Raw genomic sequence first — 21,489 nt, forward strand, 5'->3', positions numbered from 1 at the left:
TCATGAAGGCCAGCATTTTTCATAATACACAGTTAAGAAATATACTCAACATTCATTATAATAAAAATAAATTTATCCACCACTAAATGACTATCTAAATCCATGGATTGAATTTTGAAATATATTCCTATGTCTACATCCTCCTTTGTCCCATACTATCCCCAAAGTATTCATTTTCTCACTAATGGAAGACAATTTTCTGAACCTTTTTCATAGCTGACACTGTGGATGTCCTATTAACTAGCCATTGCTACCACACAATGCACCAGCCACCCTGGTCAGGGCACACACACATTATCAGCAGTCAGAAGTCCAGCAAAATCAAAATTTCCTCTTCATCTCCAGAAGAGTCGATTTATGAAAGAGTATATTCTAAGGCATTAAAGGTTAATATTTTAGTGACACCTATTCAAGATACAACTTTCTGAAAGCCTCTACAAAATCTAATTTTCAAATCATATCATCCCAGTAGACTTTAAAAACATAGACCTCAAAAGTGGTATTATAGTTGATATTCCTGTGTAACCTTACAATAAAACTTGAGCATGAACAATTGGAGATCTGCACACTCATTAAGATGAAAGAAATGGAATTCAACTTAACGCAGGAGCTAAAAAGAAAATCAGAATTATTTCCCTATGCTGTCTTGAAAAGACTCTGGCTTTGAAACCTATGAAACAGTAAGGGAGCCATGTGAAACTGAGTGTACAACACATCAGTGAGCCTTTCCCCAAGGGACTTTTATAAACCTTTATATTTTTTTATATATCCTTTGTGAATATGTTTTTATGTCTGCACACTTTTTCTTAGACAACAACTCCATCCTCACTATGTATAACAGTTTTTATCATATATATGATATATATATGGAGTATATATGAACATATATGAGATGTATTTATGAAATATATATATGATTTGAACAAATGATCACTTCACATGTATATTTACATATTTATAAACTATACATATGTGTAATCACAGTAATATGGTACATATTTTATATGCCTTCCCACAATAAAAAAATTGGAAAAAATGAAATAGAATAGATATGTTTGACTTTTTCCTGCAGTAAGGTGATCTTAATACTTAACCCACCTTGATGGAAGCCACAAAGATCTTGCTATATCTCAATAAAAGGATCTGATTGATAGCAGAATTGCTGGAATTGAGCACTATGGTTTCAAACAATTTTACATATCATGTCATATTCTAGTGCATGGTGCTACAAGATACCACCTAAACCAATGTAATCATTCCTTCAGCTGCAGCAAGTAGTACTGGTTTCCCAGACTCATAGCTGAATTGAAATAAGGCCACCCCTACTCCAGTAACAATATCCAATGACTGGTCAGCTCATGGGGTTAAAAATGCATCTACTGGCTTCTTATAGAGCAACCATAGGGCCCTTCCTAGCCCAAGCTCTGCTTGGTTTCAGATGAGGCTTTCATTACAACTATAGTACAGTTCTGTTCCTTCCTCTACTTCTCCTATTTTCCTATTGATTGCAAGAGCATAAGGCCACAAATTCTCATTTCACAATCTTTTTGTTCTGGGGAATTTCATCTAAGGTACGTGTATATCAGCATATCCAGAAATTTATTTGGCTTATTTATGTGTTCCTAGCACATTGTTTATTGAATAACTGAAGCTCAAGCACTAAAATAATATCCCACATCTTTTGGAGCCTCATTAGTCTCTCACTGACTCTAAATTAATTTCACTTGTAAGTATTCATTGTTTTTGTTACTGTGGGGAAGAAAAATTCCAATTAAAATGAAATTTGACCAGAAGAGTGATCTCTCCTCTTCTGAGTACCTGAGTGGTTCTCATTGGTAGAGTGAACATCATTGCTTCTGAGGACAACAGACTTTCTCCATGTGACCTCAGCCATTTAACATAATATTTGGTTCTAATTAATAAACTATTTCAATGAAATATTCTTCTGATAGCTATTTACATGCTTCATATGTTGTGTATTAAAACAGCAGAACTACTCACTGAATTCAGTATATTGTTAGAGATGAAACAGAGTGTTTTGTAAATGCAAATTAGGTGCATTATAACATATATAGAGCAATAGAGGAAATTAACACTAGAAATGCAAATTATTTATTTATGACAATGTTATCATGAGTATAGCAAAAACTTTCAAACCAAGGTCCAGAGACTTACCTGGAAAATAACTCTGACAAATTTTATGCTCTGATTTGTTTTTTCTTTAACAGTCATAGTAGGTCCTCTGACTGGTGCACATTCATTGGAGATGAAATGCATTTTGAGATTCTCATTGAAAGATACAGATTGTCCACTCATTAAAATAGCATTGCACAGCTGGGCGCAAGTGGCTCACATCTGTAATCCCAGCTACTCAGGAGGCAAAGATGAGTAGGATCACAGTTCAAAGCCAGCCAGGGGAAATAATTTCATGACACCCTATCTCAAAACATCATTCACAAAAATAGGACTGGTGGAGTGGCTCAACGTGAAGGCTCTGAGTTCAAGCCCCAGGTATTGCAAAATAAATAAATAAATAAAATTTTAAAATAGACTTGCACAATCACTTTTTATCACAAGTACTCAATTAAGTCTTTCTAAAACCCTAGACAAAAATATGTTATTCCAATACTCAGTTTTATTTAGAATTATTTGATATTATTTATAAAGTTATAAAATACAACAGAAGGTACTTCTTGTTTACAATTGAGTTTACCAATAAATATAGAGTCAGCACTTACCTGAATAACATGCTTCAGTTTATCAATTATCTGATTTGTCACAGGATCAGTCCCTTTGACTTTGACTTCAGGATTTCCATATTGTGCTTTAATTCCATTTCCAACCACACGCTGAGTATAGCTAACAAGGTGGAAAGTGAAAGGCACATAATTTAGTAATCTGGTCAAAGTATATTATGACATGACTATTAAAACTGATTTGAATTCCCGCCTTGAAGAGTATACACGAATGATTTCTTTTTTATTGGAACTTAACTTTATACAGTTGTAATGTTTTCCAGGTAAAATGCTTTTAGTGAAAATATAGACTATTCAGAAGGTAATGTTTTTCTCTTCAAGGAATCAACCAAAAATTACTTGTTTTTTAGTGCTATTTACCAATATGCTAGAAAGAATATGTGTCTACTTTGTTATCCTTTCTTGTTGAATTATACATGTCTGCACCCATATTATCTGGGTTAATTCACTCTATTTGTAGTATTTACATAACATTAATAATATTTTAAAATATGTACATTTGCATGCAAAAGTCAAAGGCATTATAAATTTATAGTCACCTGAAATCTGAAAAATCTTTGTAAGTAGAGAAAACATTCTGCTTTGACCAAGATTCATTTCTATCTGAAAAGGTAATTTCACCAGCAGTGAAAGTGATTTTAAGGTTCAGTACCTTCCCCAAATGATAGTCACACAATGTCAATTTAACACTTATAAAAATATTTAAATCATTTTCATAAAGCTGTATTAAATGCCTACTGCATTCAATGTGCTACTAGTTGGCAAGGGTAAAAAGAAGGTGTAATTTGTGTCCTTATAATGCTCATTACTTAACTGGGAATATGTCAATTAAATCTTTCATTTGTGGATCCATTCATTAAATTTTACTATATTTTAAGTATATCTAATAGATTCCAGTTATACAAATGTCTTGTTCCTCATCACAGTGCAGAATAAAGACAAGTGAGTAGTTAAAATGCAATGCTGTAAGAGCAACTGGAAGGAATTGTGTATGCTGTGTGAGAGATAAGAAAAACACTGGTAGCAGATACTCAGACACTTGGGGAAAAACTACAGAAGTTAAAACTTAGGTAGCTCTGTGAATATTAAGGAAGGAATAGGTTTTCCCTATGGTCAGATGACTCTAGAGCAAAGATTACTTCTATGCAGGGAAGAGAGAAAGAGAATGATAGAGAACAAATAATATTGAAATACATTGCATCTTTGCAGGAAGATGACATAGTGAGATTCGCTAAAGCTGTTGAATAGCAGGAGGATGGGGGAGAAGGAAAGAAAGTAATATATGGTATTAATCTGATCAAAATATACTATGGGCATGTGTAAATGCCATGACAAAAACCTTTTGAGTGATTAGTGTCACTAAGAACAGTAAGTACAGGAATATAAACAATGTGGGTAACAGTCGAACTGCGGCGGGGGCGGGGGATGAAACAAGAGGGTAAAAGAAGGTGATATACTCAATGTATTTTGTATACTTGTATGAAAACAGAAAAATAACCCTGACGTTGTTTTAGAAGGGCTAAGAGGATGAAAGGCAATGATGGACGGGGTGAATCTAATCAAGATACATTGTACTCACATTTGAAAGTGTCATAACGAAACACCCTGCGTAACTAATATATGCTAATTAAAACTTTTTAAAAAATTACTCACAACTCCCCGCAAAACTTTGGTAGCCCTGAGAGTGTTAAGGTAGGAATAGGTTTTCTATGGTGTGGTTAGTGGAACTAGAGCAAAGACAACAGCGCAGCAGGGGAAATGGATAGGCGCATGCAGAAACACAGGGAAAAATAAGTAGGCTTGTGTCTAAGTGGTGGGGCTACAAATGGGTAAGTGTCCATCTTCTGGGTGTAAGACTCTCCTCTTAGCACTTTGTTTCCTTACATTATGTATGATAATATCATAGCCTCAGAGACATATCAACAAAATGTTCACATTGTATCAATGTAAGTTTCCTTCCCTCTATTCGAGCAGAGTATCTAACTTCATATGTACCTCTGAATTTCCTATAGTAATGGTACATGTTTGAAAAGTAAAAGGATGTTCAACTGTCAATAAGGTTAGATCAAGAAGAATTAACCTAGAAGGTAACACACATGCACAGGAAATCAATGTGTGTCAACTCCCTGTATAGTTATCCTTATCTCAACCAGCAAAAACCCTTGTTCCTTCCTATTATTGCTTATACTCTCTCTTCAACAAAATTAGAGATAAGGGCAAAATAGTTTCTTCTGGGTATAGAGGGGGTGGGGGGAGAGGGAGGGGGCAAGGTGGGTGGTAAGGGAGGGGGTGGGGTGGGGGGAGGGGGGAGAAATGACCCACACATTGTCTTAAACCTTCTGTATGCTTGCTATATCATTAGTCACTCTCCTTCATTTATGCCCGATTAGTGGTGATGACAAATAACAAGTAAATAAATGGATAAATGCATAACTGTGGTTTGGGCATTGCTTTAGTTACTCAACTTGGAGTTTGCTGCTTCATCTTCGTAACTATCCACAGTGACCGTGAGTATGTGATTTATAGATCTCAAAGAAGCTTAATTGACTAAGGTTACCTGCTCTTCACTCTAAAATCTATTTCCACATCTGTCCTCTTTCCTCCAGAAAACTGAGTGTGACAGTGTAGCAAAGGAAAGTTCAACATTGGGAAACATAAGTCTTATCAAATTGCTAACTTTGGCTCAGGAATCCCTGAGACCCTTGCTAAACTTTCCTTAGTCTGAATTATGCTAAGTGCTTCCACTCAACCTTCCTTTCCTCTTTTCCTCACTCTGGTTCATAGCCAGACATCTTGCTCCATAGCCAACATCTCTTGCAGCCTTTCTCTTCATTTTTCTCTCACAGGGATTTCTCTTAATAAAATCAACATGTTCTTATTCAGCCTAACATATCACATAATATTTATATTGTAATTATACTCATTGTCCAGATATTTGAGTAGGTTAAGTAACTTTCTGAAGGCCACACTATTTGAGAAGTGAAGAGCAAGGATTTGAATTCAGGGGATATGAGCTCCAAAATAAACACTCAATAATTATTAAGCAAAATTCCTGAAATCAATAAATACACTTTAGAGATCTATTTAGAGCCATTATTTGCAGACAAATGGATAGGAATGGAAAGCAACATCTTAAGTGAAGTTACCCAGGTTTGGAAGGCCAAAAGCCTTGTGTTTTCTCTCATATGTGGAATATAGACCTAATACAAATACAGCAAGATTATGAAAAACAGGCTACACTAAGAAGAGGTTACATATGAGGGAAGGATAAAAAAAGGAAGTTAAGAAGGTGAATATGGTTGATGTACTTGTATATGAGAATGAATATAGAATTTTTAAACCCGTTGAAATCACCGTAAGAATGGGACTAAGGTAGAAAGAACAAAAATAGAGGAGATGAAACAACTTAGGCTATAATACATATATACATGGAAATGTCACAAGGAAACTCCCTATCTTAAACAAACAAAAATGTAATTTCCTTTTTCTTTCACAAAATCAGAGAATAGGTCCTATCTGGAGCACTGGCACCAGTGGGAGGGGGGAGGATGTGGAGACAGGCTGGAGGATATATGGTGCAAATACTGTGTACACATGTATGTAAATGGAAAAATGATACTTGTTGAAACTACTGCAGGAATGGGGAAAGGGAAGATAAAGAAGAATGATGGAGGGAGTGAATTCAAATGTAATATATTTGATATATTGTAAGTATACCTCTTCCCAGAACAATAATAAAAATATTTTCAAATTGTATAATTCATTAAAAACAATTATTCATTTATAGTTTTGTAAGGTGAAGAAGTGAATAATGCAATAATGTCAGATACACAGCTAAATGGTTTAAATGAAAAAGACAGATGATATCAAGTATCGGCAAGCATGTGAAGTGATTGGAACTTTTTCCTACTGTAGATGGGAATTAAACTGGTGGAAACCATTGTGGGACAAAGGTAAATATGTACTATGACCCTCTGACATTTAACCAGCAAAGTTTACCAAAGGGCAATCACAATGATGCTCAGAGGAGCATTATTCAAAATAGCCCTAACCTGGATATAACCCAAGTATTCATAAACATTAGTGTGGACAAATGAATGGAGTATATTTACATAACAAAACACTGTACAGCAAAGAAAATGAATTACAAGTGTACTCAGAAAAATTGACAAATCCTATAAATTAATATAAAGGAAGATACAGAATATACTCTGATTTATTTATTAAAACTTGAAAAGCTAGTCAATCATGGAAGAAAATACCATAAGTGCTATCCTCTGGCACAGTGTCTAGAAAAAGGAACAATATCACGCCTCTTGATTTGGGTCTTGGTTAAACAAGGGAGCATATTTTTGCTTTAAAAAAAGTATTGAACTGTCAGTTAAGATTTGGGCATTTTACTACATGTATGTATTTTCAGTCTTAATATGGTATTTACATTGAAAAGTACATGCACTATTTTTTTATTATATTTAGAGAAGTCAAATTCTTATTAAGCCAAATATAAATAAAAGACCCACTCACTTAGGCATTTTTAACATGGGAAAAATGATTCTGTCATCACTAAATGAGTAATTAGAACCTTACTTTGTTATAAAAACCTGCACCCTGCAGCCTTTAATTTGCATGCAAAATATGGCTTCTAAGTTAAGTAAATTCATTGTAACAAATACTTTTTGAGTTTCATTATGGAATTTTAATAGATCATTAATTGTTCTCTTTCTTTCTAGATGTATATGTAATGAAAAAGTTTTCAAAGATCCCTATAAAATTTTCTTGGCTTGAAAAATTGTTCACAGTTCAATTAGAGGGAGAAAACAAAACACAAAAAAGAGAGAGGCAAACTTTTGTGAAAAGAGACGAGTAATAGACCTACCATCTGTGCATCTTTTAGCAGGTCTGGTAATGGAGGACAGAATCTGATAGGAATACTCACACCTAAGTACACCTTGTTTTCCATTAGCAAGAACAGTAATCAAGCACTGATATATTTACATTCTACAAAAATGTTTTATAATTATGACTAACAAGATTTCACTTCTCTCAATGTTAAATATCAAATATTAAATGAAGTGCTGATACACCTATGTATAATATTTAACTAGGAAGCCATTTCTTCTTATTTGACTCCTATCCTATTTGAAACTGATGCCATACCCTGCTGGCTAATAGTGATTTCCTTTTCTCTAGACTGCAATAGAATGTGGATCAGAATCTCACCAGAAGCATACTATTTTTATGCTCACTTGTTCAATTTCAGGGTGGGTGGTGAAATACTGGGGATCTGGCCCTGGATTTACAAATCAGTTAAAGACATTTACTGTTGATATTTTCAACAACTTCACTGGAACAGGATGTAAGAACATGATGACTGATTACAAATGAGGAAAACATCTTATGAGGAGTCATCTCTTTTTACCATGATTTTGAACTCTACTATCAAGAATGACAGTCAGCCATGGTGGCATATGCTTGTATTTCTAGCAGTTGAGAGGCTGAGACAGGAGAATTTCAAGTTTATGCTACATAGTGAGACCTTATATCAAGAATAACCAAAAGGAAAAAAGAAAAAGGAGAGAGAGAGATAGAGAGAGAGAAGAAAAAATAAAAGTAAGGAAAAGAAAAGAAAGCTGTATAGTGGAATCATGTTTCATTTATTTTTATTGCCTTATTTGTTAATCCATTACTTTTTATAAGACTGGTTGTGTGATAAGATATTAAAATTCCTTCAATTTCTGGAACCCTGAGCTGCTCCTATCTTCTGGTAATGCCCGTCAGTCGTTGGCATTCTTTAGCTTATAGCTACATCACTTCAATTTCTGCCTCCGTTTTCACAGCCCTTTTGTCTGTAGGTTCTTTTCTGTTTCTCATAAGGACTCTTACATTGGATTTAGGGTCCACCTTTATCTAGGATAACCTCATTTCAACTGTTACCTTAATTAAATCTTTAAGACGCTATTTCTGTATAAAGCCACAAATCATTTTTAGGTTTTCTTTTATTTTCTGATGATACTGGGGTTGGAACACAGGGCTTCATACTTGCTGGGCAGACATTCTACCACTTGAGCCACACCTCCAGCCTGAGTTACAAATCTCAGTGAACCTAAAGTTAGGGGTATATATTCAATCCACTACACATAGTATTATAAATACAAAAATCTGGAAGGTGACTGGATGAAAACAGATTTTCCATTGAAATGCATCAAAATAGCATTTTAATTTTCACAAAGGAAGTTTTATGGGTTCATGGCAAGATGATGACAGAAGAACATCATGTAGCATTCTTCATTATGGGCAAGTAATGTTGACATCTTTTGTTACAACTGATTCCCTGCAGAATCCTAAGGAAGTTGGTGTTGGAAGCAAAATAATTTTGGAAACATTGACATCTCACAAGCACACTAATAAATGCCAAAAATGTTTGGTGAAAGGAAAAAAGCAACCACAGGTGGCTGGTGGAGAAGCCATGGCTTGCAGCTACCCAGGCAGAAAAGTCGCTGAAGAACAGAGTGCAGAATTGGTGGAGGGTCTAGCACACATTCTCTAATGTGACAGAGAAACCAATGAGGAATACAGACAGTGGACCCATGTGAATAAGTCCCTATCCAACAAAGGATAGAGCCCTTTGGACCAGCTGGGCACTATTGTCTGCCACAGGCCCATCTAACAAATGCAGAGGCATGCATTTTTGTCAAGAGCTGCCCTACTGTGAGTCTCATCCCACTGTACAGGTGACTCACCACAGAAGACATCTCACAAAAGGACTGTGCCTAGATTACCACAACAGACTATAAATAGTGGGGGTTTTGAGAGGGGCAAAAGCTGCAAGTTAAGGGAGATGCTGTGCACTGGCAAGTGGAGGGCCCATACTGAATGTTTAGATTTTTTATGCATTTGTTTGTATATTTCTTTCTTTGTACATAAAAGTTGGGCAATTTTTCACTCTCTCTCTCTCTTTCTCTCTCTCTTGTTTTCTCTTTTATTTTGCTTTTATTCCCTTCCTTTTCTCCATAGGCATCACCTGAGAGCCATGAAGCCTGCCTTTCAGCAATCATTCTTAAACAATTTCTTCTCCTCCCCTTTCCATTTTGCCCTCCCCTACTTATACCTTCCTCCTTCCTGTCTACAACTAAAAATGCTATCTAGCTCATACATTCTATCTCTGTTTACCCACCCATAATCCTTTTTTGTTACCTATACTTTTAGTAGGTAAATGGATTGCAAGATCATCTTTTGTTTTCTTTGTTTGTCTGTCTGCTCAAATTCTCCTACTCTCTCCCTCAATACAATATTAACTAGAACTCTTCTACCTACCCCACTCAACTTTCTCATGCTCTTCCTTTATTAAGCTTAGCCACCACCCCTTTCTGCCTTTAAAATCATGTAACTAATATCACTCATTAGAGTTTTCCCTCTCTGTCTCCTTCCCATTGCCACCCTTATTATCTTCAATCTTCCTACATGTCAAATATTCACATTTGCTACAATATAACCAAAAATACTGGAACAGTATCTATAAGTGATCTTCTTTAGGGATTGCTTTAATCTCAAGGCTGTGATTTAGCAACTGCAATAGCTTTGCCAGCTAAGCTTCCACTTCCTGTTCAGAGTAGGGGGAAGCATCCAGAATCCTGAGAACTGAAGTTGAATGTTTGAGTACTGAGCAACACACCCCCAGTTTAGAGACAAGAAAATACACCATGACTCAATCATTACCCAGCCTGAATTATCTTTTAGGAATCCCCTCTTAAAGCTATACAGAAGATTGAAACCTCTAACCAAAAACAACCCCAAATCTATAAATGCCAACATAAAAACATGAATCAATCAGGCAACAACTCTCCTTCAAAAGCTAGCAATCCCACAATGCAGGACTTAATCAATAATAAATAGGAAGAGATATATCAAAAAAATGATTTCAAAAAAGACAATAATAAGACTGATCAATGAAAAAGAAATGAAAGAAATGAAAGAGAAAATATGTAACCAACTGAATGAATTCAGAGCAGATACAAATAAATAATTAACTAAACTCAAAAAGAATTTAAAAAACTAGATGAATGAAACAAAGATGACACTGCAGGATATGAAACAAGAATTCAATAAAGATACAGAAATCCTGAAAAGAAAAAAATTGAAATCTTGGAAGTGAAAAGATTAATATCCTAAATTTAAAAAAAATCAAAATCTGGCTAACAGAGTGGAGGATGATAAAAATAGAATATCAGGGATTAAAGAAAAAGTAGAGGTGTTAGGTCAACCAGTGAAAGACATGACAAAATACTAAGAAAATAATAATGGGACTTGCAAAACTGCTGGAACATCACCAAGAGATCAAGCCTACAAATAAAAGGCCTAGAGAAAAGAGAAGAGATACAACTGCAGTCATAGGTAACTCATTCAATACCATAATAGCTGAAAACTTCCCCAGTCTTGAGAAAGGAAGGACATCCATATACAGGAGGCTTTTAGAATACAAAAGAGGCAGGACCAGAAAAGAAACACCTCCGTAAACGTTATAATTAAAACACTAAATACATATAACAAAGAAAGGTATTGAAAACTGCAAATGAGAAAGGACCAATCACATATAAAGGGAAACCCACCAGAATAATAGCAGATTTTTCAACACAAACTCTAAACGCAAGTGCAGGGAGTAGATATTTCAAGCCCTGAAAGAAAATAACTGTGAACATAGACTTGTCTATTCAGCAAAACCATCCTTCATAATTGAGAAATAAAGATCTTCCACAATAAACAAAAGCTAAAGGATTTCATGACCACCAAACCAGAACTGCAGAAAATATTTAAAGGAATTCTACACACTGATAACAAAGATAGACACGGCCAGGAAAATACAAGAAATAATAAATTGCACTAATCAAGTAGATTAAAAAAAACAATGAATAGTGAAAAAGTAAACATCATAAAAAGAAGGAAAAATGGGCTGGAATAGTGACTCAAGTGGTAGTGCACCTTCTTAGCAAGAATGAGGCCCTGAGATCAAGCCCCAGTACAGCAGAACAACAAAAACAATGTCTGGAGAAACTCTGTACCTTTCTGTATTAACACAATGATAATGACCTCAATTTATCAATAAAAAGACATGGAATGGAATGGAGAGTTGGATTAAAAAGCTAGACAACCATTTGTTGCTTACAAGAAATGCATCTCACTGACAAAGGCAAATGTTGGCTTAGGTTGAAAGTATGAGAAAATATCTTCCGAAGAAGTGGACTCTGAAAGCAGGCAGAAGTAGCTATTTGATAAGGCAGACTTCAGACCAAAATTAGTCAGAAGAGACAATGAAGGTCACTTTATATTAATAAAGGTCACAAACTATCAAATAACAATTCTTAACACATATCTACAAATGTTGATGCACCCACTAGATTAAAATAAAACACTACTAGATTAAAAACAGAGTCCAACACAATAACAGTAAGAGACTTCAATGCTCTACTCACAACAATAGACAAATCACCCAGCAAAAACTTAACAAAGAAACCCAAGAATTCTTGACAGAATAGTTCAAGAGGACTGAAAAGAAACATATAGAGTATTTCATTCAGCTACTGAACAATACACATTCTTCTCTAAAATAGATATATTTTAGGACACAAAGTAAATCTTAGGAAATGTAAATTTAAATAACTCCTTTTATTCTATCAGAACATAATGGAATGAAAATAGAACTCCACAGCAAAAGAAACTACAGAAAATATTCATGCATTTAACATTTCTGTATGCTTTCTCCATGTCCTTAAGCTCATTTCTTTTTGTTGCTAAGTAATGCTCCATTATCTGCATGCATCACATTTATATATTCACCTCCTGCAGGACATTTTGATTGCTTCCAAGTTTTGTTAATTATGAGTAAAACTGCTATAAACATCCAAAAAAATGTTTGAATACATGGATACTAAGCAAGACATTGTTAAGGGACCAGTGGCTTACTGAAGTAATATGTGGAAAATTTTAAAGTTCCTAAAATCTACTGAAAATAAAAAAAAACCTAATAGAAACTTTGAGATACAGAAAAATCAATAATGAAAGTAAAATTTGTAGCTTTGAACACCTATACAACAAAAATAATGAGATCATAAATAAATATTCTAGTGATGCACCTTAAACTTTTAGAAAAACAAGAAGACAACACCCAAACCAGGGTACCAAAAGAAACAGTAACTTGAAGAAGAAATTAATGAAATAGAGACAATAAAAACTCTACAAAGAATCAGTGAAACCAAAAGGTGGTTCTTTGAAAAGATAAATAAGATTGACAAACTCCTAGTCAATTTGACTACAAGTAGGAGGAAAAGGACCCAAATTAATAAAATTAGAGATGAAGAAAGGATTATTAAAACAAACACCTATAAAATCCAGAAGATTGTGAATGAACACTTTGAAAATTTATATTCAAGTAAACTGAAAAATTGAGAAGAAATGGACAAATTTCTAGATGCATTTTAGCAAACAAAATTGAACCAAGGGGATATAAACCACCTAAAATAATCTATGATAAGCAATGAGATTGCAAGTGTAATTGTATCCTAACAAAGACAAGCCCAGGGCCTGTTTGATTCACTGCTTAATTCTATCAAACCTTAAAAGAACTAACTCTAATAGTCCTCAAACATTTCCATGAACTAAAAAGGGTAAGAACATTACCAAACTCATTTCTATGAAACCAGTATTAAACTTATTCCAAAACTGGACAAAGGACACAACAAAAACTGAGAACATCAATGCAAAAATTTCAATAAAAGACTTGCAAACAGCAGATGCATGTGTCTCTTCAATTCAGCAGTATAGGCCTATTTATTTTTATTTTTATTTATTTAGTTATTTAATTGTTTTTACATTTAGTCACATGTGTATACATTGTTTTTGCCACCTCGAACTCAGTAGTTTTTATAATATAGTATATTTATGCATATGTATAATTTGCATACAAATTGTACAAATGGAGGGACTGAATTTTATGCTTCTTAGACTTAAAAACACCTTTTTCCAAATCCTTACATTATAGGCCCTGAGAGTATCCAAGTCAGTTTTTTTTTTTTTAATTCAGAATTTAGGCCAAATAGCCATTTGGTTCAAATTAGGAATCCATTTTAGTAATATTAAGAACTTTAAGACCAAACCTAGAATTTCCAAATCCTTTGGGAGGAGAGTATTAGAAACCAAAGATCTACTATTGCAGTTTTTAATTTTGACTCAAACTAATATAGAATAAGGGAAAATAATTTATTTTATCTTACATTATAAAGATATATTACTTACAATTATCCCACTTAAATGTGATTTGGTGGGTCAAGGTCATGCATTCATAAAAGTCAATAAAGAGGTAATCCCCCAAATTCACAGACCTATACCAAAACATGCATGAAGGTTCTTGATATAGCAATGGTTTTCTGAAGATTATTAAACTCATCCTTATTTTCATACATTCAAAACCTATCATTCCCACAAACAGTAACTTAAAGCTTTCATTGACATCACTGGTTACAGGTTAGATGGAGTTTTCTCCAGAAGTTTCTCTGGCCCATATGACTGAACTAAGTGGCCATTTGTGTGCCTCTATAACACCTTGTACTGACCACACCAGAAAATTTTAGTTTCCCCAACTAGATGGTAGGCCTTTACCTGATTCATTGCCATATCTGTAACATTTAAAACAGAGCTCTGAAATTCAACTGTTCAATGAGTATTGTTGTATCATTCACCCTACTATAGAAAAATAAGGTCTTGTTCTAATATGCCAAAATATTTGTGCTTACTAAGGAAGTAAATCCAAGGAAACAGTCTAAACTCAGATCTTTGGTTGTAGGATTAGGCCACAGAAGTCAAATTAAGGGGACTAACTACAAAGTACACAGAGTCAAGAGCAAAGAAGATATTTTTGTAACCGTCTATCAAACCTTTTCTACATAGGCTTATTTTTGATAAAGTGAATGTTTCTCTCTTTTGAAAATGCTGACAGTCACATGTGTCTCTTTAATTCAGAAGTATAAACCTATTTTCACTAAAGTGAATGTTTCTTGCACTTGAAAATGTTAACAGGACACTCAAGATTCTAACTTAGAGAATATGGCAACTAGGGTGTGGAAGAAGACAACTTGAGCTCTGTGAATCAAAAACCATGCTGAAATGCTGAAGCCACACTTGAAGGAAATAACGCACCATGGAGAATCAAAACTTCGACACCCTGAGCCCCTACCCCATAGAAAGCTTCTCCACATTACATTACACTGAGAAAACAGGCTGGCTGTCACCGCCACTAGATGACAGGTCCAAACCTGCTTGGGAAACATTCAGCAGAGCAAACAGATGAGTGCTAAGAACCACATGGTATTCCCCCAGCCATCCCTGGGATAACAAGCATAGCCCCCTGAGCAGACTGATCCCCTGTAAAAAAATTTAAAAAAAAAACTGAAAATTAAACAATGAACTGAAAACCAGCACACAGCAGAGGGGGTGGGAACTCTGAAAGCACACTGGAGAAGGGAGGAGGGGGAGGACCTGATTTCCACTCAAACTTTCAGTAAACAAATGGCTGGAATGGCAGGAGTGCCAACAGTGGGTGGGTGATAAGCTGCTGCCTGAAATAGGGTATGTAGTGGTCCATAAAACTCTTCTCCTGAGCCAGTGAGCAACATCCAAAGTCAAACAGCCCTGCAAAATTGCAAAACAAACAGCAAATCATCACAACACATTGACAGCAGGGGGCCAGCTGATGGATCACTGACATTGACCCAGAGAAAGGGGGTGAGACAAAGAAACAAGCCCCCAGTAATCAAGCACAGTGAAAACACAACTCCAAAGCAGGACAGCTGGGGCAACAAAGCTGATTCTGGAACCTGAGGACAACACTCAAACTTAAACTGCCACAACTCACTGGTTAGGAGGAGCTGACCAAGCAGCTGCCTTTGAAAGACAGAAGACAAAAAAAAAAAAAACCAAAAAACTACCCAACTACATGGTAAGACTATGACAGAGCTTTGGCTTAAATACCAACACCAGGATTGGATGCTTGAGGAGTAACACCAGAACTTAAACTAAGAATGAAATTCTATTTTTCCTGAACCTGGAATTTTTTGTTTGTTCCTTTGTTTGTTTGTTTTGTTTCTTGTTTGTGTTTGTTCATCCCTTCCCATTGTTTGGAGTTTGTTTTGTCTTTTTTTTTTGGTTTTCTTTTTTGTTTTTGTTTTTTGTTTTGTTGTTGTTATTGTTAGTTTTACCATTGTGAATTAGTTAATACTAAATTACACCCAAACCAGGGACAGAAATAGCACACACACACTTAGATACAAACACAATATAGCCACAAAACAAAATTAAACCAAGGGAAAGAAAACAGGAGACTAAAACCACCAACTAGCCTATCAAGAACATAGTTGCACAGTACCAAGTGAAGAGATGAGATGAAAAAGGAATGGAAACTATTCACCCCTCAAATATAATTTAATACTGGATTCAGAGGGATATGACGAAAATGGATACCCAGTTCCAGACTCCAACAAAACAAAGATAGACAACACCAAGGAACCCAACGATGCCCACAAGGACAACCTGAAAGAAGAAATCCAGCAAGTAATCACTGAGCATTTGATGACAATATTACTAGACATGGTGTAGAAGAGGCACTCAAGAAATTTCAACACACAAAGATTAAACAATACGAGGAGAAACAGAAACAAATAAACAAACTCATAGGAACCGCAAATAAACACCAAAGTGAAACAGAATATGCACTATAAATAGAGAGATAAATGAATTAAAGACAAAAATAAACAAGATTAAAGCAGAAGTGATCCATGATATGAAAAACTTCAGAAAAAAGAATGAAACAGAAATACAAAACACAATGGAAGGCCACTCCAGCAGACTAGAACAAGAGGAAGACAGAATCACAGAACTTGAAGGTAAATGGAAATTAAAGGAAAAATTGAAGAGCTATAAGTCAAACAACATAAGACCTGTGAAAGGAATATGGAATAACTCAGCAACTCTATCCAAAGACCAAATTTGACAATCATGGACATTGAAGAAGGAGAAGTGGTACAATCAAAAGGAATTCATAATATAGTCAACAAAATAATTACAGAAAATTTCCCAAATCTGGAGAAAACTAAACCTATTCAGATACAGGAAGCCTCCAAGACACCAAACTAACTTGACTAAAATAGAACTACCACATGGCATATTATCATTAAAACAAAAAGCACAGAGAACAGAGAAAGAATATTGAAGACTGTAAGAGAGAAAAAACAAATAACATACAAAGGTAAATCCATCAAAATAACAGCACATTTCTCAATGGAAACCTTAAACAAGAAGAGCAGGGAGTGAGGTATTCCGGGCATTGAATGAAAATAACTTCAAACCTAGGATACTATACCCAGAAAAACTATCATTCAAAATAGATGGAGCAAAAAAAGTCTTACATGATAAGCAGAAGCTAAAACAATATATGACCACCAAACCACCACTACAAAAGATTATATAAGGAATTCTGCACACAGATAATAAAGCTAAAAAAAAAAAAATACTTGAGAGGACAGGCAGTACCAAAACACAGGACAAGAAAAGACAAGGAATCAGAGAGCAGCATTGATTCAGCTGCACACAATCAAACCCTTAAACAACAAAAATAACTAAATGACAGAAATCACCACATACCTATAAATATTAATACTGAATGTCAATGGACTTAAATTTCCCATCAAAAGGCATCATTTGGCAAACTGGATTAAAAAGGAAGATCAAACAATCTGCTGCCTACAGGAGACCCACCTCATCAACAGAAATAAGCACTAGCTGAAAGTGAAAGGCTGGAAGAAAATTTACCAGGCTAATGGCCTCCAAAACCAGACAGGAGTAGCAATACTTACCTCAAACAAAGTAGACTTCAAACTTGCACTGATCAAATGAGATAAAGAAGGACACTCCATACTAATAAAAGGAGCAACACACCAAAAGGAAATAACAATTTTTAACCTAAATGCACCCAAAGTCAGTGCACCCAATTTCAACTAACATACTCTGAAAGACCTAAAAGCATAAATAGACTTCAATACAGTGGTAGTGGGAAACTTTAATACCCCCCATCTCTAATAGATAGGTCATCCAAACAAAAATCAATAAAGAAATTCAAAAACTAAATCACACCATAGATCAAATGGACTTAGTTAATGTCTACAGAATATTTCATCCAACTTCTGCACAATATACATTCTTCTGAGCAACCCATAGAACCTTTTCTAAAATTGATCATATCTTAGGGCACAAAGCAAGCCACAGCAAATATAAGAAAATAGAAATAATCCCATGCATTCTATCTGATCACAATGCATTAAAACTAGAAATCAACAACAGAAACAACAGTAGAAAACATGCAAACAATTGGAAGCTGAACAACACATTGCTCAATGATAACTGGGCCATTGATGAAATAAAAGAGGAAATCAAAAGGCTCCTGAAGTTAATGAAAATGAAAACACGACCTACCAGAACCTATGGGATACAGCAAAGGCAGTCCTAAGAGGAAAGTTTATAGCCATGAGTGCATATATTAAAAAGGTCAGAAAGATCTCAAATCAATGACCTAATGATACATCTCAAACTCCTAGAAAAACAAGAACAAGCAAATTCCAAAACAAGCAGGAGAGAAATAATAAAAATAAAGGCCAAAATGAATGAAATAAAACAAAAAAAAAGGCATACAAATAATCATTGAAAAAAAAGCTGGTTCTTTGAAAAAATAAACAAGATTGACAGACCCCTGACTAACCTGACTAAAATGAGAGAAAAAACTCAAATCAGTAAAATCAGTATGCAAAAGGGGAGATAACAACAAACACCATGGAAATCTAGAAAATGACGAGAGACTACTTTGAGAACCTATATTCCAATAAATTTGAAAATCTTGAAGAAATGAACAAATTTCTAGATACTTATGACCATTCAAAATTGAACCAAGAAGCTATTAATCACCTGAATAGATCTATAACACAAAATGAAATTGAAGCAGCAATAGAGTCTCCCAAAAAAGAACGTGATTGATTCTCTGTTGAATCCTACCAGATCTTTAAAGAAGAACTAATACCAACTCTCCTTAAACTTTTCCATGAAATCAAAAGGGAAGGTACACTGCCTAACTCATTTTATGAAGCCAGTATTACTCTCATTTAAAAATCAGACAAAGACACCCAAAAAGGAGAAGTATAAGCCAATGTCCTTAATGAACATTGATGCAAAAGTCCTCAATAAAACAATGGCAAACTGAATCCAACAATATATCAGAAAGATCATTCACCATAACCAAATTGGCTTCATCCCAGGCATACATGGGTGGTTCAATATACACAAATCTATAAATATAATTAACATTAATAGAAGCAAAGACAAAAACCACTTGATCTTCCTAACAGATGCAGAAAAACCTTTGATAAGATCCAACACCACATCATGAAAAAAGCTCTTAGAAAACTAGGAATAGAAGAAATGTACCTCAACATTGTGAAGGCTATATATGACAAACCTACAGCCAACATTATACTTAATGGAGAAAAATTGAAACCATTTCCCCTAAAACCAAGAATGAGACAAAGGTGCCCAACAATACCCACTCCTAATCAACTTAGTCTTGGAATTCCTAGCCAGAGCAATTAGGCAAGAAGAAGAAGTAAAAGGAATACAAATAGGTAAAGAAACTGTCAAAATATCCCTATTTGCAGATGACATTAGCCTATATCTTAAAGACCCAAAAAACTCTACCCAAACACTTCTAGACAACATAAACAGCTATAGCAATGTGGCAGGATACAAAATCAACTTACAAAAGTCATTAGCTTTTGTATACACCAACAATGAGCAAATTGAGAAAGAATATATGGAAACAATTCCATTTACAGTAGCCTCAAAAAAAAATCAAATACTTAGGAGTAAAGTTAACAAAGGATGTAAATGACCTGTACAAGGAGAACTACAAACCCCTGAAGAAAGAGATCAAGGAAGACTACAGAAGGTGGAAAGATCTCCCATGCTCATGGATTGGTAGAATCAACATAGTAAAAATGGCTACACAACCAAAACCCATCTACATGTTTAATGCAATTCCTATCAAAATCCCAATGACATTCACCAAAAAGATTGAAAAATCTACCCCAAAGTTCATTTGTAAACACAAGAGACTGTGAATAACCAAGGCAATACTCAGCAAAAAGAGCAATGCTGGAAGTATCACAATACCCAACTTCCAACTATATTACAAAGCAATAGCAATAAAAACAGCAAGGTACTGGCACAAAAACAGACTTGAAAACCAGTGGAACAGAATAGAGGACCCAGAAATGAATCCACACAGATATGTACACCTTATTTTTGACAGAGGTGCCAAAAGCATACAATGGAGAAAAGACAGTCTCTTCAACAAATGTTGCTAGGAAATGTGGTTATCTGCCTGCAAAAACCTGAAATTAGAGCCATGTTTATCACCCTGTGCTAGTATCAACTCAAATTGATCAAGGACCTTAATATCAGACCCAAAACTCTGAAGTTAGTACAGGAAAGAAGAGGGAATACTTTGGGAGCAATAGGTATAGGCAAGGACTTCCTGAGTAGAGCAGCTCAGCAACCAAGAGAAAGGATGGACAAATGGGAATTCATAAAATTAAAAAGCTTCTGCACAACAAAAGAAATGATCTCTAAACTGAAGAGACCACCCACAGAGTGAGATAAAATATTTGCCAGCTATATACCAGACAAGGGACTGATAACCAGAATATACAGGGAACTTAAAAAACTAAAATCAATGAACCCAAAATCAATGAACCAATAAAAAAAATGAGCAACTTAACTAAACAGAACTTTTTCAAAAGAAGAAATTCAAATGGCCAAAAAACACATGAAAAAATGCTCACCATCTCTAGCCATAAAGGAAATGCAAATCAAAACCACACTAAGGACACAACTTAGGAGTTGCAGCTGTTCTGCTTTCCCTGTTTTGTGGCTGTGGGCTGCACCTATCTCTGCCTACATGTCTCTGATCAAAATCTTGTTGGAGTGAATCCTGTTGCAACCACTCACTTGGTATATGATAGTGGAGTTTTCTGGAACCATATTTGGAGACATGTTGGCTACCGCAAACCAGCAAACCCAGTGAGATACAAAATGGTGACTGGCACACTGACTCAGACAGTGTGAGCCCCGTGAATCAGGGACCTGGCTGAGATGCTGGAGCCACACTTGGCAGAGGTGAAGCACCAGGGAGAGTTGAAACTTTGGAACCCTGAACCCCTAGCTTGTGGAAGGCTTCTCCACACCAAGATGCCCCACTACTGATGAATGGATTAAGAAAATGTGGTATTTATACACAATGGAATTTTACTCAGCCATGAAGAAGAATGGAATTTCTTCATTCACAAGTAAATGGATGGAACTGGAGAACATCATCCTGAGTGAGGTTAGCCAGGCTCAGAAGACCAAAAATCATATGTTCTCCTCATATGAGGACTTTAGATCTCGGGCAAAGGTGGTAATGTTGTTGGACTTGGGTCACATGCTAAGGGGAGAGCACATATGGGAGTTATGGGGATAGGTAGGAAACCCAAAACTTGAAAGTGTTTGATGTCCCCACTGCAGAGGAGCTAATACAGTAAACTTAAAATGACAGAGGTCAATTTGGAAGGTGACCAGGAAGTAGTGAAGAGGTCAAGTAGAGGTGAAT

The 21,489-nt window shown here is 35.3% G+C and overlaps 1 protein-coding gene across 3 annotated transcripts in view; it reads right to left on the minus strand.

Annotated features, from left to right (window-relative positions):
• Gpc5 (glypican 5) overlaps positions 1–21,489 on the minus strand; it is a 1,368,088-nt gene that overhangs the window by 906,419 nt on the left and 440,180 nt on the right. For all 3 annotated transcript variants that reach the window (XM_074043147.1, XM_074043149.1, XM_074043150.1), the window contains exon 6: positions 2,739–2,859. In XM_074043147.1, the coding sequence (XP_073899248.1) occupies positions 2,739–2,859 (121 nt within the window). The remainder of the gene's footprint in view (positions 1–2,738; positions 2,860–21,489) is intronic.

The sequence above is a fragment of the Castor canadensis genome, chromosome 10 (genome assembly GCF_047511655.1).
Source record: "Castor canadensis chromosome 10, mCasCan1.hap1v2, whole genome shotgun sequence".
NCBI classification, from domain to species: Eukaryota; Metazoa; Chordata; class Mammalia; order Rodentia; family Castoridae; genus Castor; species Castor canadensis.